Genomic DNA, 18,155 nt, shown 5'->3' with positions numbered 1-18,155 from the left:
GACCGCTAACAATTAGTCAAGAAAATAATCACTAGAGTAATCAATGATGAAATACTCGTTATTTGCAGCCTTAATTTCTGAAAAATCTTTATTTGGGTATTGAGTGTTGTGTGACCCCACTGCTAACCATGTGTTCAGCACAACAAACTGTAGATATGCATATGACATTCTATCCAGAAACCCCTTTTCTGAACTCCTGCACAATGGCCAAAAACCAGCTGCCAACAAATGCATGCGTGAAAAATCTTTAAAAAAAACCCCTCCAAATAAACACTCACAACTCGTACAATCACCGCAGTCTGTTACTGTAAACTCAATTCATTAATAGTTGTTTCTGGAGGAAAATGCAAACTCCTTTACACTGCTGCTTTCAGAGGCCAATTAGGTGATTGAGGGGCTTTTGCATCCGAAGCTGCCGTGCTCTAAAACCAGCCTCTGAAATCTGACATTGATCGGACTGACACAGGACGCTGAGCAGATGAAAATGCTGATTGGTGGTGGTGCTGGGGGGGGGGGGGTCTTGTGATTGCTCTAATGGCAGATGGAGCAGTTGAAGCCCATTACACAGAGCATCCAAAGGGGTTTTTCCAAATTGCCTGAGCAAGCACAACTGCCACCTCCGTTCAGATCACAAAGGGGAGACAGATAAACACTGAGGGTTTGTGTCTAATCCCAGAGATGTTCAAAAAAATCAGCATTTTATCAAGTTATTTCTCTTTAGAATTGAGTCCTAAAAATTTTATTTTCTTAAAACAAGTGAAGGAAAACTGCAACAGCTTGGATCAGCCATTACCGCTGAACTTAAAGGTGTTTGAGTTCTGCCCAGCACCTTCCCTGCTTGGCTGAGCACATTAAACTGGGAAGATGAATTCACTACTTATTCAAACTCTGTGCTCAACAACAAACAAAACAAATCACCTGATGGTGACTTCCATATAAAACCACAGCTAATTTTCTTTTTGCCCGAGAGCTGCTCCTGCCCTCGCAGTCGGCTTTCCAACTGGACTTCAACCTGTCCTCCGTCTGCCTGCTGACGACTGACGACCCAAAGCAGAGGGAAACAAACACCCCTGTTCGCCCCGCTGACATTTCCAGCCCTCAGATTTGTTGTGCTGCGAGGCTGACAGGGAGGGCAGATGAATATTTATGCTGCTGCCTCCTGCGAGAGAAGCCACCCGGCTCTCAGAGAGGATGACAGCTGATGACAAACATGTGGACTGACTGCCATGGAAAGGCCTGGGAGGTGGGGTCCTGAGAGTTGCGCCACGCTGCTTATAACTCAATCTCATGTTGTGTTTATACTTAAATTCCCTGTTTTGAAGCTGCATTAATCCAGGGAAGGTTTATGTTTGCCACCTAGCTAAAAATATAACAGTTCAACTACAAATTAACTTCGTCAAGGTTAAAATGTTCAGGTTTAGAAAGGAGTCGATTCAACTTTATGAAAATTTTGAGGAATAGAAACAGGTGTTTCAATTATTTTGACCATCCCATTTAAATTTAAGGCTTAAAGCTCCATTTTGTCCTCTTCTTCTGCGTTTTATTTGAAATGTTGATCCATAAGAAAATATATTTGTGGTTGTGTGACACTGACGTCTTCTACATCATTTACTAGTCTTTTCTTAAATACTTCAACATGACCTTAATAAGTGGTTTCCACTAAAAATCAGCTTCAAGCCAATCAGAAGAGAGGAGGCTCTGAGCCTGTCTTCTGATTGGCTGACTGTTTGCTGAGTGATTGAATAGAAATCTAGCAGATTTCAGGTAAACACTCAAGGTTGGACAATGGGTCCAGGTGGGCGGGGCTTGGGGCATGGCTGACGGGACCTTTAACAACAGAAACATCTATGTGCATAATTCAATACAGTTCAACAGCAGCACAAACTACATCCTCCAGAATGATCACACAGCTGAATCAACACCTCTTGGTGGTTAGAACTGTCGCCTCACAGGAAGAAGGTTCTGGGTTGGAACCTGCTGTTAATTGGCGACTCTAAATTGCCAGTAGCTCTGTGGCAGACTGGCGACCTGTCCAGGGTGTACCCCTCGCCCCCATGTCAGCTGGGATTGGCTACAGCACAAGCAGCTCTCTCAGTGGCCTTGTCCATTAACAACACATCCCTGTCTGGTTGAAATTACGTTTCTACACAACTAAACTGCAACAGCTGACACTTTCTGTAGGAAAGATACGGTAACCACTTGCTGGATTATGATCAGAGGCAACATATTGTAGCGCTACATCTGTGATTTAGGCAACAAAAGAATGATGGTGGTTTAGGTTAAATGTAAACCAGACCAGGATCTTTCCTCAGCCTCAACCAAGTGCTGATGCAGTTAGGTTTCCTACACAACATATTTGCCGCTGCAGTTTAGTTGTACGGAGCCATAATTTTTAGAAGGAAGGGTTGGATACAGAGGAAGAGGCCACTCGGGGACGCGGAAAAGAGCTGCAGCAGGATGATTTGCATTCAACTGAAAAAAAGTGTTTGTGGATAAAGATGGCACTGGCGCTCTGGGGGATCCATACAGCTGCTGTTTGGTAAAGAAAACGTCTCTTTAATTTAGTTTTTCTTCCCTGAGTGGAAAGTTTTACATGCTGTTCTGTGTTCTGAGTGAGTTTTATGACCCTAAGGGCTTTTGAAACCCTGTTTAAAAAAAACAAGAAAAGGAAGCTTCAGTGAGAAAACTATTTTTCTCTTTCCTTAGTGAACAAACTTTGGTGCCCAGAGGATACTCTCACCCCTCCACAGCTGTAAGTGTGGTGTAAGTGTTTGTTCAGCTCCGGAGTCAGATCATCTCAGGCTGATGTCATGATGTGTTGTTCACCTCAGCCAGCTTCCCTTAACAACAGCCGTGTTCACAATAAAGCGACAATTTCAGCTGATATCTCTCCAGCGGGAGTCGAGCGAGGACAGCGGTCAGATTTACGTCGAGTGACTGCACGTCTGGAGTCCTGAATCACTGTTCATGTTGCTCCAGGGAGCCAACAGTGAGACCAAATATGAATTTATGGCCGAGCTGTGTGACAGAAGCTTTGTGCCACTAAAGCAGAACAAGCCTCTCTCTCTCTCCATCCCCACAGGTCGTAATCTCTCAGGTAGGAGGGGGAGAAAATAACTCCATCTCTATGGCAACTGCTGGTCTAAAGGTGAGACGTTACGACGCAGGAGAAGACACAACAAACCACAGCCTGCAGACGTAACCTGACATTTATCCTAAATCTATTCAAGTACAACATATGTTTTCACCCTGCAGTGATGGCAGATTGATCTTTTAATATAGCATTGAATTACTTTGAGGAAAAAAAAGGTTCTCAAAGGCATAAAAAAAAAAAAAAACAGCAGAGAAGTCTGGTGCAGAGAGGAAAGTATTGATTTATTAACCTGTGGCTAATATATAAATGAAATTAATTAGAGATGTTCCAGTACCATTTTTTCCTTCTTAATACTGATTCAAATACCTGAACTTGTAGTACCAATCCGATACCATTACGTTAAAAATGATTTATTTTAGGAAGTATCAGAGGCTTTTCTGATACTGCCATTGGTTTCAGAAAAAATGTATGTTAAGATTTCAAAATAAACAGTGAAGAGAAATCTGCAGGATGGCTTTACAGCACACAACAAGAAGAGTTTCTGTTGAGAAAAACTACAATTACTCTGCCAACCAGTTACATTCATGTCTGCCCAGACTTATGTAATATATGTAGTGAAGACTTTGAGGGAATTTAATAAAACGTATTAAGTGTATTTTCATTTCTAATTTAATTTTCTAATCAGTTCATCAACTGAGATATCGTGTTCACGAGAAAATACAGATGGACGGACGACCTGAAAACATAACGCCACTGCACAGCTGTAGCCAGCGTGAACGCATAAAACACTAAAACAAGAGAAAAGCAGACAGAAACTTACTGGCTTTTCCAACAGCTTTCAAGCAATGTTCACGGCAGTCAACAATGAGCTCAATACAACGAACTGAACCAACTAAAACAACTCAGAACTTGAGCTCCTGGTTCTTTCCAGGAAACTTATCAGAAGTTATAAGGATATGACAGTAAAACCTGTAACAAAAAACAAAATCAGTAATTCTCATCATGATCTCTGTTTGTACTGATGCTCAGTGTCAACTCTGTTTAAACTGGGTTTCAAAGTTGAGCTTGTTCATTTTACTACAGTAAAGTAAGAAAACTAACAACATATAGCGTGTATTAAAGCTGGGCTGCATTACATAACACAGTATGATGACATTGTGCTCTCCGAGCTAACTGCAAAGATCTGAGCTCATTGCAGTGTGAACACAACTACGGCAAGTATAGTGGGCCAGTAATAATCTGATATTTTTCCCATATTTTTTTCTCTCTTCCAGGTGTCAACGTGGAGAGAGCACCATGTGACTGAGAGAAATGACTAATGACAAAACTTTGAGAACTAAAACCCCGAGCTGAGTAAGGACCTAAAATTAAAGTGGCAAACTTGAGGAAGCAAGTCCTCCACGGAGAGACAGAAAGACTCTCAGCTGGTTTCTCTCTGCAGAGATCTGGACTCTGCCCAAAACATCAGTCACCGCTGATGAAACACACTGACACGCTTTCTGTTTATATCACAGAGTCACAGGCAATCATCTAGTATTCATTCACAGTCAGTGTCACTAATAAGATAAGACTGTGTGTGTGTGTGTGTGTGTGTGTGTGTGTGTGTGTGTGTGTGTGTGTGTGTGTGTGTTAAGATAACCATATCCTCAGCCTGATACGTTACAGAATCTGTTACATGCTCCTATCCAAAGGTCACTCCGGCCGCACCCAGCTGCAGTCGCCTGGCGACCAATAAAAACCTCGAAAACAGCCACAGCAGGCGTCACCACCTGTTCAAAAATGGCTGTGACACCTGTCTTTTTACCTGATTTTGCATTTTTGTTTGTTTTGATAACGAGCTGAATTTGATCACACATCTGCACTTTCAAAGCAGCTGATTAACTGCCATGGAAACAGACTAATTTGTTTGATAATTACTGAGGTAGGCCAAAGCGCTGCAAATATTAGTCAATTAATCTATTAGTCGATCAGAAGCCACCAACTTGACAATCAATTTGTTAAATAGAACTATTGTTTTATATATGTTAAATGGCTCCAGGTTTTTCTTGGCCATATGCTACAGTAAATCAAATATTTGGGGTTTTTGAAGAAGTCATGTAAAGGTCCATATAGTATAAAGGTAGATGTCCATGTGTTGTTTGATTATAGATCAGGTCTAGGTTCTATATTAATACTGTGAAAGTATCAAAGCCTCAGTCCACAGAGAAATGTACACAGCCTGTATTCAGAAACTGAGCCTTAAAACCAGCCGTCAGGACTTCTGGAACTTTGTGATGTCACAACAAAGCAGTCACCACTCTCAGCCACACCCCAAGCCCCATCTACCTAGTCAAGAAAACAATTGGCATGTTAATTGATCATGAAAAAATATATTAGATGGAGCCCTTGTGCTATTTAAGGCATTAAATGTCACATACAAAATAGTTTTTCTTTGGCTAAGTGCAGTCAATGACATCAGACACAAAAAAAGTGTATTATGTGCCATTTTCTGATGGAAGTTTCTGTTGGATATTAGTTCTATTTCTCTCTCAACAAACTCATCCTGTGAACGTATGAATTTAAGTGAAGCTGTTGCATTAGCAGACAGAGAAAAAATATATATAAGACATCAGTTTTTAGCCCATAACTTGTAAGTGATTCAGTGAAATGTCAGTTGCTGAATACATTAAACGGTGAAGCAGGAGGCTTAGTGAGTTTGGCCTTTTATTACCAGTGAGAAATCCCACAGTTCAGTTCAGCCTGTTAGAGGGGAAAATCTTCGTCTGCATTTCAGCGAGAGTAAATGAAAAATTAATAAGGTTGTTTCAGAAGAATCACAATGAAGGGGAACAGTGTTTCTGACTTCTACATTAGTTTTCTGCTGCACAAGAAAACAGGAAATGCAAAAGTCAAAGGTCACAGTCAGTCTCAAAGAACTGCATGTAAATGATCTACACCTGTAGCGCTCGAAAGATTAGACAATCATGTCGGAAATATTTTGGCAGATATTGAGATTGCAGTACAAGTGATGATTTCAGTTGGAATGGTAATTGTTGCATTTGATTTTCACTGAAAAAACATAAAAATTATGATGATGCGAGTTTTGTTGGGGCTTGTACCACTCAGACATTGATTGAAAACCATGATAGAAAATTAGTACGGCTAAGTTTCCCAAAAGCCTCCCGGAGCACAGATCAGTTGGAAAGCAGGTGAACTGAGACCACCGATGTTTGGCGAGATCCTTAAAGCTGCTCGAGCTTGGATTCACATTTGCAGCTATTCTCAGACTCAGAGCAAAATACAGTGTCTGCCGGCCAGAACAAGGCCGATAAATCATACATGGGAGCCGGAGTCCTTTTTCAAACAGACTCTGGGGCTCTGCTGTAATTATCAGAAATGAAACAGTGGAGAGCAGGAGGTTCCTGCTTTGCCATAAGATCTTTCAGGAAAGAAAGAAAAGAGAGAGAGGGAGAGCTTAAAAATAACAGACTGATAGAGTCTCACAGAGGAATATCATCAAGACCATATGTGAGCGAAGGAGGAGAGAACGAAATCCAGTGGTTCAACATCAACCCAAGCTTGCAAAAGAGTTTGACTTTGCGATACGATGAAACAACTGAACTTTTTACACACACCTGTTTTAGCCTGAACCCGCCCATGTCACGTGTCAAAAACTGCGTTTAAACACCGTTTTGTTGCCACCACACAAATCACATTTCTGCACTGTTCTCGATGTGAAAATTTCACCGCAGGACAGCAAACCAACATTCAAAGTAAGACGACTGAGAGAAAATGAGCATCGGTGCTTTTCATCCCTCACAGCATCACTTTGCTAATGAAACAATCAGCCTTCATCCTCCTGCTGAAGCAACTTTTAATGTGATTACAATGACGATAGTGATGCACATGCTGAATGTGCAGGCTGCCAGGAAATTCTTTTATTGTGGTGAATGCTCTTTTAATTTCCAGGAACATCCATTACTGGAAAAACCCTTTAAGTCCAAATCTCAACTATTTGACTTTTTCTCTCTTTTACAAAAAAACACAATTGGCTCGCATCCCTAATTGATTAAACAAGATTTACTTTACAAGCCAGCACACTTTAGAGAGAAATTAATAAATGATCCAGCAGCGTATTTTAAGTATGAAATGGATCAATAATGATGAAAAAATAAACTCTTAAAATGTGGGACTCATTGTTCATCGCTGGAGTCGTCCAGCCAAGAAGTGATGCTACCTGCCTCCAGTGAAAGTGCTACTTACAACCCGCCCACTCTGTTTGATTGATAGGTGGTCTGTGGGAGGTACAACAAAGTACAGTCACGTTTCAAAGATAAAAAAAGGAAACAAATCAAAATTTACAACAAAAATGCAGCAGATACAGCTGGTCAGGCGGGGTCAGCTTGATGTGTGTTTCTGTGTGTGTGTGTGTGTGTGTGTGTGTGTCTGTGTGTGTGTGTGTGTGTGTGTGTGTGTGTGTCTGTGTGTGTGTCTGTGTGTGTGAGTGTGTGTGTGTGTGTGCGTGTGTGCGTGTGTAATCTGCAGTGTGTTGAGGTGGACAGCTTGTTATCTGGGGCTGAACTGCAGAGCTTAATATTGAGCCAGGAGCCAGATTAGTTCAGGGCATCCTGTCAGTCTGCAGCTGCAATAGGAGTGGACGGCAGCGAGTGTCCTTCCACTACTGCGAGGAAACCATGCAAGTTTTTTTAGACCTCGAGAGCGAGGACAGACGTGTTTTCAGGTTTAAGGTTAGACTCAGGTTGAGGTTAGCGGCGCGGGAATGCTTCTTTATCAAGAGAAATAAGAGATGTGTATTAACCACATTGCGAGGAGTCAAAAAAACACTTCCCACAAAGTTCACCACTAGTTTTAGTCTCAAGATTTGGCTTGAGATGTCAAAATACGATGGCCTGGATGTTGTCAATCCACAAAACACGTATGATAAAATGATCCCTGAAGGCTTAATGAGAGTCTCAGCAGCATCTTGACACATGTTCTTGTGGGTTGACATGCATCGATATTCTGTCAGTGTGTGGGGTTAAATAGGGCACATTGGGTGTTGACATCCATTTTGCAACCAGTGTGTGCTGCCCAGTATGTACTGGACTGCAGCTGGTGTGGAGTTATATGCTGAGTTAGATACTGCCTGGATGTATCAATATTCACAGACATGTTGCGTACAGCAGTGTAAGCAAAATAATAAACAATAATAATAAAAACTGACTCTGTATCCACAGCCATTGGCCACATACTTTACATTATCAGGGATCAGCCATCAATATTTCCTGATTGCAACTGATTTGTGTCGGTGCTGAAACATCAACAAGTCAATTAATCAATCAGTTCATCAACAATACTTTTCATTATTGATTCATCTATCATTTCTGCAACCTGAGGATCTGCAGTGTTTTCAGATACGCTCAAGATGATTACATTTACTCAGACTAAAGGTTTCTGATACTTAAAACCCTGACGGCAAACGTCACACCGTCACGTGACCGACAGCTGGATGCTACGAATGTCACACCTGTGCTGAGGGTTGTCTGAAAGGCATTGTGGGAAATGTAGGCACTCACTAACCTAAGTAGAAACAGAGAGGGAAGAAAAAGTTCCTTCCTTATTTACTACCATTAAGGTGCTCTTGAGCAAGGCACTCAACCCCCAACTGCTTCAGTGGAGCTGCTCCTCAGCAGCCACATATTTTCCAATTTATCATTATTACTTTGTTGTGGTGTTTACGTGATCGTGCGCCACAGTTTGTTTGTTTGTTTGAATCCTCAGTGGACGTCTCCTGCTCCATCATCCCTCCCCCTGTGACATGAAACTGCAATTTTAAACCCAACATGTGCTCCGCCACGAGGATGTTTCAGCATCTCAACCCTTGAACCGTCAGGGAAGTGAGCCATGAGGGAAAACAGGAGTTTAATGCCTTGCTCAAAGGGCAGTTCAACAGGACACGCGGTCCCTGTGGCGCTGTAGCGGCACCTGACTGTTGATAATGTCATTTCTGCCACCGCCCCCGCTGAAGGAGGAGAGGGATGATGCGTGGAAAATTGAAAAATTAGGTCAAAGTCTGCGGGATGCGGGAAAGCTTTGCACTGGCTGCCGCCGTGCATTTACACCCTCAGCTAAGCATGTAAATAATGCAACGGGGCATCTGACCCCATTTCCCTCAGACGCACTTGTTTACATTAGAGCAACTCTAAGCTGGCAAGCTACATAAAAAAAAATGTGTGTCACCTTTTTCCCATCCCTCCCCCCTCCTCTACGTCACTGCATATCTCAGCTTTTGAAACCTGCATTTGCAGCAGCAGCAGCAGTGGAAACATTAAAATGCGATGTGTGCATTTGCAGTCAGCTGTTAAAAATCGCTTCCCCTCTTTCTCTCCCTCTCTCTCTCTCCATCTCTGTGCTTTTCCACGTCTTTCTCCATACATGGCTGAGCCCCGCGAAGCCTCCAGACTGCATGAGAAACAGGGAAAACACTAAGCTCGCAGGCAGCTGAAATATGACACTATGATACTCTCCAGGCTGAGAGTGAGTCTGCAGCAATGTGACATATCAATCTGAAAAAGAAGAGGAAGAAGAGGAAGGAGGAGGAGGAGGGGAGTTAATGAGAAAATCAATACCAAGGCTGCATTTCAGCATATATGCTCTGGTGTTATGGAAAAAAAGAAAAAGCTGGAATATAATGGAAATCATTCATCCCCCCTGAAAAAGCAGCCAGGCTGCAGTGTGTCATGTGAAAACTGTGTCTTTTAACAGCTGCTTAGTCTCTGCTCATAATCTAAGCAGCATGCAGGGCTCTGCTGAACGGGATTTTCCAAAATGACAGTGAGGACAACAACAACTTCTTACTGACAAACCCAAAGATAAACCTCTGTAGTATTCCCATGATATCCCCACTGGGGGCTATAACGTCTCTCTGGTGCTCAATGGAGACCTTTAAGTGCACTTTACGCTGGTGATTATCTGTTCTGACATCTAATAATAGAAAGATTAGTCAAATAATCAACAGAAAATGTACCAGTTAATCATAAAAGAGGCCAAATATTCACAGGTTCCTGTTTCTTAAATGCAAGGATTTGCTGTTTTTCTCTGTTTATACCACTGTAAACTGAGTATGTTGGGGTTTGGGACTGCTGGTTGCACAAAACAATACATATGAGTAACACTTTATTATTTTCTTCTCTGTTTAGTATCATTGTAAACTGAATATTTTGGGTTTGTAATGTGAAAAAGCAGATTGAAGATGTTAAACTGAGCTCCCTGCACATTATGGGCATTTTCTTTACTACTTTTAACACTTAATGGAGTAAAGATCAATCAAGTCATCAGAAAAAATAGTCAATAGATTAATCAATAATGTAAATAATCAACAACTGCAGCCCTAATGGCATCACTACAACTCTATTGTGGAGTTTTCTTGCACTTCTGGTTAGATGATTAGCTGCATTTCGTTGCCCCAGTACTTGAACTCTGTGCAATGACAAAGTTGAATCTAATCTAATAGCAGTGATTTAAGGGTTAATATGGTACTTTATGCCATTTTCTCTTATAATATAACTATGATGCCTCGTGCTAAGTAATGACTTTATATGATTTGTGTCTTTGTGATATTTCTGTTATATTCCTGGAGGATTTTGAGGAACTGTGTGGTGCTAAATTGTGCTGTTTAATTGTATTTTTCATCTCGTTTTCATGGCATATTTGTGCAGTAAGGACTTATGATAACGTGAGAATATCATAAGAATACTACAGTCTCACCACAGCATGCCAAGTCTGTTTCCACCTCAGTACCACACCACCGAAACACCACATCCTCTGCATCCAAATCACAGCCTGATAAACCAGAGCAGTCACTATGGCAGCGTGTGTGCGTGCGTTTAATAAATGTGGACTTGAACTTGTGGCAGCTCAACACTTTTCCTCCTCGCAGCTCAAACTCAGAACCGGTTCGTCCTCTCAGCAAGGACCGAACAGCAGCGACTCAAACGCCCACCAAGAGCAGCAGCAGCAGCGCCGGGCACAGCCGGGTAGAGCCGCCGAGCTCCGCGGTGAAATTCAAGTACTCACCCTCCGACAACTCCAGCTCCAGCTCGGCCAGTTTAGCCCTCACCTCCGCAGGAAGCGGCACCGGGTCCCGGTCCGCCATTCCGCCTTTAGAAACCGACTTAAATCTCTGTTTTCCGGCTCTTTCTCCCTCTTTTCTCTCTTCAGGCTTCTCCTCGAACCCCCAAAAAATCCAAAGTCAGTCAGAGTGCGTCTCTGAGTGTCGCTGTCTGTGCGGCAGCGGCGCTGTTCGTCCGCCGCAAACCTGAGTCAAGATAGCCAAGACATGGCGCTTCTTCTTCCGGTACTTGCATTTTCAAAATAAGAGCGTTTTGTGTAACGCTTTTCGTAACAGTACTTAAACAATTCCAGTTTCTTTAAATTTAGATTTAGATGTTTGTATTTATAAGTTTTGATTAATAAACAACTTAAATTTTTAATAATTTATAAAAATTGTTCACGCTCAAGTGGGGGTCAATAAGGACCCAGCAATAAATGTGTGTCCTGGGGCCCCCTACGAGGTTAATTACCCCAAAACTGCCTTCTCATAGTAAGTCAAAATTATGACATTTTCAGTCAAAAATTATATCTGATCAAAAAAAATTAAATTAAAAAATTAGCTACTACTACTGTGCAAAAATAACAAAATATTGACAAAATTTTGAATTTAAGACTTTTGATGAATCAAAATTATGATATTTTGATCCATTATCTCATCATTAATCTTAAAAAGTGCAATTTTTGATTTTTTTTTTCATGGTTTTGACATTATATTTTGATTTACATGCCCAAATCCCAAGTTGAGTCATTGTGGAAGTCCATTCTCACAATAAAAAGATGAAAAGTTACTGATAAATATAAACACAGTCAAATATATTAAATAGTGGCTCAAAAATTACAAGAGAGTAAATTGAAATTAATCAAAATTCTGATATTTTAAGTCAAAATCTTGGTAATACTGAGCAAAAATAATGAAAATAAAAAGTCTAGATGTATTTTTTCATGGTTCTGGATTTTATATTTTGATTCATGTTAAGCTATGTGTTTTTTTCTCTTTTTTATATACACATAAAATATTATAAAGTTGTGTAATTTCCAAAGTACAAATACAAATAAATCAAAAACCTTAGAAACAGCCAGTTAAACCTTACACTGAAGCTTTGCAGCATCAACTTTTTGGTTTCTATCTTCTATATCTCTAGAGACAGATACATTTAACATTAATGATCTGACTAGCAGATTATTAAAAAAAAAAAAAAATCAACTACTTTGTAGCTGTGGCGCAGACTCCATTACTTTCCATTTTTCCTCACCAAACTGCTTTTGTGCTTTTATTTTGGAGGCAAAATCATCCATCTTCCTTTCTGATGCCTGTTAATTGTGTTGTATTGATTCTGCTCGCAGGTAGAATTGACTGCAGTTCACTGCAGGTGACTTAGGACAGTTTGAAAACATCAGTAATAACTGTAATAATGACTGCGCATTCAGGACTCACATATTTGTTTTTTGTTGTTTTTTTGTTTTGAGGAGAAAATAAAAACAGATTATTAGAAAACTGATAAAATAACCATCAGAGGGCGCCATATCTATCTATCTATCTATCTATGTGCGTGAATGTGCACATATGGCCAAAAGTATGCGGACACCACTGGCCGCATACTTTTGTGTACTCTGTTCAGGGTCTCAGGATTGGTCTGGGCCTTTAGTTCCAATGAAGAAATATCTAAATGCTACAGTACATAATGATAAATCAATGCGTTTCCAATTTTGTGTCAAAAGTGTAAAATGACAAAAAAATAAATAAATGCAAGCACCTTTAATTCTCAAACAGAAGGTGATCAGTCATGGTGGGTTATTTTATGGACACAAACTGTGAAGCTTTGTACAAAACATCTGCACACTGACTATAAGCCACAGAATTCATTCAAAAAGACAATGTTTTGATATTAAAATGGTCAGAATGCTGTGACTGTCAATCAAGAAGGTAGATCTCAAAGAGTGAGGGGCTACACTTGTTGCCCACAGCCACACTGTATTGCATATTTTCCAGTTCCACAGACTGTGCACAGACAGACTGTGCTCCGAGGTGACTCTTATTCTGCGGGGTCAGACATTTTTCAAAATAAAACTTTTCAACAAGTTTATATTTTCTTTGCACATTTGTTTCATTACGTCAGGTGGGAGCAGAAGAAAGAAAAATCAAATAAACAAACAAAAGAAAAGATATTCTTGATCTTTGAAGTTTGTAGTTATGTTCTTTGAAATTTTGGGAAATAATGGCGAGAGTCAGAGATTTAGATTGACGCCACTCTCACTCCTGTGTGCTGACTGAATATGAGGCTGCAGCCAGCAGCTGGTTAGCTTAGCTTAGCATAAAGACTGGAAGAAGGGGGAAACAGCTAGCGTGGCTCTACCCAAAGGTAACAAAACCTGCCTGTTAACTGTTGCATCTAAAAGTTCACAAATTAAAACATTATGTGTGTATTGATTATTGGAAAAATATTCCATTTTGATGTGGGGACAAAGGAAAATGTGACTTCTGTAGATTTTTGGATATTTATCAGGCATCGTATTCCTCTACAGGTCAGAATTTAATGTGTATTACTTTTTTTTAATTACTTTTTTATTATTATAATAATAATTATTAATATATTGTTTATTCAAAAAGTGTGGCTAATGTCTCAAAATCAACATGTGATGTAGGATATCATCATCATCATCTTCTATTTTTTCAAAGCATTTTCATTAAATTTTTGTTAGCCATCAACACCAACATCAGTGACTGTCTGCACTGTCCTGTGTGAACACACTGCCATCTTGTGGCTCTTCACTCTCATCAGGACCAGCTGACACCTGAGGCTGAAGATCTGATTTTTTAATGTGGTGCAACTTATGACAAGATACTGATGTTCATGATGTTTTACAAATGTAGTTAAGGTAAACTGACATAACATCTGGTTGTGTCACGTTTTACTGCACAGCACATGTAACCAGGCTTTAAAACAGATGCAGTTCTTAGCAACATCATCTCTTTCGTGTTAAATCTCCTATAAAGTTGTTCTTGCCACTTTATTTTTCTATATTTTACTTTTGGTCATCTTTTTTATGATATTTTGTCAAGTCTACTGAGACACTGAGACTTTGCATGTCAAACAAGCTCCAAGTGACTTTTGTATCTTACTTGGGTCATAATTCTTACTGCATGTTGTAAAAGACAGATAACACACCCTGCCTATAACAAACAGCTCCTCTTTGTTAAATATAGTAAAGACTGAAAACATTGCCTTGTTTCTAGCTTCAACACTCATCAAGCTCCACCCTGTCACATATTTATGGGTGTAGACAACATGTGGTGAACTGTAGGAGATGATAAGTCTCACTCACTGCAGCAAGTGAACAAGTGCGGACAGAGCAGAGCACCGACATTGTTTCTGTTTCAGAGAAAGTGAAACTATTTGACAGTGACTCTCAGGAGGTGACATGGCGCAGCAAGGAAATCAGCTGGACCAAGAGAGATTCTGCTGTTTGATCTGTCTGGATCTACTGAAGGATCCGGTGACTATTCCCTGTGGACACAGCTACTGCATCAACTGTGTTAAAACCCACTGGGATAAAGAGGATGAGAAGAAAATCCACAGCTGCCCTCAGTATAGGAAGACCTTCATACCAAGACCTGTCCTGGTGAAAAGCACCATGTTAGCAGTTTTACTGGAGGAGCTGAAGAAGACTGGACTCCAAGCTGCTCCTGCTGATCACTGCTATGCTGGACCTGAAGATGTGGCCTGTGATGTCTGCACTGGGAGAAAACTGAAAGCTGTCAAATCCTGTCTACTTTGTCTGGCCTCTTACTGTGAGAAACACCTGCAGCCTCATTATGATGTAGCTCGTTTAAAGAAACACAAGCTGGTGGAGCCCTCCAAGAAGCTCCAGGAGAACATCTGCTCTCGTCATGATGAGGTGATGAAGATGTTCTGCCGCACTGATCAGCAGTGTATCTGTTATCTCTGCTCTGTGGATGAACATAAAGGCCACGACACAGTCTCAGCTGCAGCAGAAAGGACTGAGAGGCAGAGAGAGCTCCAGCTGAGTCGACAACAAATCCAGCAGAGAATCAAGGACAGTGAGAAGATCTTCACTGAGCTGATCCGTCTCATGGAGAAAAGAAGCTCTGATGTGAAGCAGCAGATCAGATCCCAGCAGAAAACTGAAGTGAGTCGAGTCAAAGAGCTTCAGGAGAAGCTGGAGCAGGAGATCACTGAGCTGAAGAGGAAAGACGCTGAGCTGAAGCAGCTCTCACACACAGAGGATCACAACCAGTTTCTACACAACTACCCCTCACTGTCACGACTCAGTGAATCTACAGACTCATCCAGCATCAATATCCGTCCTCTGAGCTACTTTGAGGACGTGACAGCAGCTGTGTCACAGCTCAGAGAGAAACTACAGGACATTCTGAGAGACACATGGACAAACATCTCACTGACAGTGACTGAAGTGGATGTTTTACTGTCACAATCAGAGCCCAGGACCAGAGCTGGATTCTTAAAATATTCACAGGAAATCACACTGGATCCAAACACAGCAAATACATATCTGTTATTATCTGAGGGCAGAAAAGCAACAGTAATGATTCAACAACAGTCTTATTCTAGTCATGCAGACAGGTTCACTTCATGTGAGCAGGTCCTGAGTAAAGAGACTCTGACTGGACGTTGTTACTGGGAGGTGGAGTGGAGAGGAGGCAAGGTTTCTGTAGCAGTTGCATACAAGAATATCAGCAGAGCAGGGAACTCGGATGAATGTTTATTTGGACGCAATGACACATCGTGGGCGTTAGATTGTAACCAAAACAGTTATACATTGTGGTACAACAATGACAACACTCCAGTCTCAGGTCCTCAGTCCTCCAGAGTAGGAGTGTACCTGGATCACAGAGCAGGTGTTCTGTCCTTCTACAGCGTCTCTGAAACCATGACTCTCCTCCACAGAGTCCAGACCACATTCACTCAGCCTCTCTATGCTGGACTTTGGGTTTATGACACAGCTGAGTTGTGTGAACTCAAATAGACAAAGGTCATTTAAGGTGCAGTTGGTTCAAATCTGTGTTTCAGTTCATCATTTTATTTTGTCTCCATCATTGTTGCTAAAAGCTCATTGCTGTCGTGTTTCTGCACTGCACAGAGATCACCTGTCAATCAAACATTATGGGTGGTACTTTGACCTCTTCTCATTTATTGTTGTGTTGATGTTTGAGTTTCTTTAGGTGGAGCTGGAGCCATGGAGGATATCACTGCTCAGGATGATTTTTCTTTACCTAAACTGACATTTCTCCACATGAAAATATAAACTTCTCTGTGCTCTGAATGTTTGTTGAATATTTGTGTTGATGTATTTGTATGTTGTTGTTTCTCTTCCACTGCATGGGCCTTAACAGAGAAATCACCAGACCTTCCTTTATCACAGATATTTTGTTCTCACTTGAAGAATTAAATCTATAATTACATTTACATTTATGTGTTTGTCAGATCGAATGTTGTTGTTGTTCAAATCAACTTACAAATAAGGTCGATGAGGTTTTATAAAACTGTAATTATCATGATAATAATCAATGAGGAGATGATTCATTATTTTTTTTCCATATCTGAGATTCAGGTGAAACAAACTGATTGTGTGGATGAAGTGAGAGAGGAGTCATTTAACAGACTTTACTGATTCAGTGTGTGAACAAACTGAAGCTTCACATCATGAATAAAACTGTTTTTCCATCCAATTGACTAAAACAAATACTTAGTTGTCTTTTATCTTTCCCATGTGACCTGAATGCAGCATCAGTGTTACAGGGTGTGACTCCTGTGAACAAACTGACACAGTGTGATATTAAATATATTTAAATGTGTCTTTACTGATGTTGTTTAAAGCTGCCAAAGGCTGAGTGAAGTTTTTACTCGTCTTCCTGCAGTGAACATCACAGCAGGTGAACAACTGAAATCTGAAACTGATGCACAACACAAGAGGGCGCCTTCATCCACCTGACCAGGGATGTAGTGAAGGTTAAAGCTCCTCAGCTCACTTTTTTCACATGTTTCAGACCATGTCTTTAGAAATCATATAAAACATTTCCCTTTGTAGTCTAGAAAATTACTCATCAAGACCCATATGCTATTATGTTTACTGGGAGATTAAAAAAATTAAAGTGTGATATGATGATATGGTATTAAAGGAGGCAGAGATCAGCTTTGGGCAAATTCAACCCCTGTAATATATAAATATATATATATAAAGCAGAATTATCCTGCAATGGAACATTTCAACATTTAAACTTTATAAATTAGCAGGTAAATTAATATTCACATAATATATTCGACTGGAAATGGTTTGTGGAACACACTTGTTTATACCTGAGAGTTGTCTGTATATGAAAGAAAGGGACTTGTGTGTGTATGTATGATGTCACCTACTGTCTCCATTCAAAGTCTGTAATGTTTGTGATCAATGAAAGAACCTTGGGATGGATGGGCTGCTGTTGTTTAGATTCATTCTTCTCCACTTTGGTTCCCTTGTCTGGATTTATCTTGAAAAGGCTCCTGTTAAGACAGAAGGACACTTGACTGTAGCTACAAATAATCATAGTGATCATCACTAGTCCTGCGGATGATCCAGACATTAACTGACTTATACATGAGATACAGCTTGAAATCAAATCTGATTGATCTTGAATGGACTTTTCATCAGCTGTTATAGTCATATCTGTACATTACAAGTGTTGGTTTGAGAAATCACACGTGGCTCAGAGTCCACTCTTTGGTTTAAGATAGAATGAGGTTTAATATTTACACTTCAGGTCTTACCTCAGAGTTGCTCCCAGTTGTGGTGGATCACTGATGGTCTGGTCCACAGATACCGTGAAGAGTCTAGCTGTCAGGGGAGAACTCCCTACGGTCCACAACAGAGGAAAGAGTCACATTTAAAGTTAAAAGATCAGTCTAACATGATGACTGTGAAATAAACCACAATGAGGAACGACTGTTGA

At 40.6% G+C, this 18,155-nt stretch overlaps 2 protein-coding genes across 10 annotated transcripts in view; one reads left to right on the top strand and one right to left on the bottom strand.

The window, feature by feature from the left end:
- LOC130178837 (disco-interacting protein 2 homolog C) overlaps positions 1 to 11,375 on the bottom strand; it is a 204,267-nt gene extending 192,892 nt beyond the window's left edge. For all 9 annotated transcript variants that reach the window (XM_056391367.1, XM_056391372.1, XM_056391365.1 and 6 more), the window contains exon 1: positions 11,150 to 11,375. In XM_056391367.1, coding sequence (XP_056247342.1) covers positions 11,150 to 11,228 — 79 coding nt within the window. In that variant the 5' untranslated portion in view covers positions 11,229 to 11,375. The remainder of the gene's footprint in view (positions 1 to 11,149) is intronic.
- A 3,079-nt stretch (positions 11,376 to 14,454) lies between these two features.
- On the top strand, positions 14,455 to 17,705 carry LOC130178336 (tripartite motif-containing protein 16-like). Its single transcript, XM_056390451.1, has one exon. The coding sequence runs from the start codon at positions 14,606 to 14,608 to the stop codon at positions 16,190 to 16,192; it is 1,587 nt and encodes a 528-aa protein (XP_056246426.1). The 5' UTR covers positions 14,455 to 14,605; the 3' UTR covers positions 16,193 to 17,705.
- The last annotated feature ends 450 nt before the right edge of the window (positions 17,706 to 18,155 follow it).

Source organism: Seriola aureovittata, chromosome 12, assembly GCF_021018895.1.
Source record: "Seriola aureovittata isolate HTS-2021-v1 ecotype China chromosome 12, ASM2101889v1, whole genome shotgun sequence".
In the NCBI taxonomy this organism is placed as follows: Eukaryota; Metazoa; Chordata; class Actinopteri; order Carangiformes; family Carangidae; genus Seriola; species Seriola aureovittata.
Note: the sequence above shows the minus strand (reverse complement) of the source record. Positions and strands in the feature narration are given on the sequence as shown.

Coding starts and splice junctions, on each gene's coding strand:
- LOC130178336 (XM_056390451.1), top strand. CDS start 14,606: ATGGCGCAGCAAGGAAATCAGCTGGACCAAGAGAGATTCTGCTGTTTG.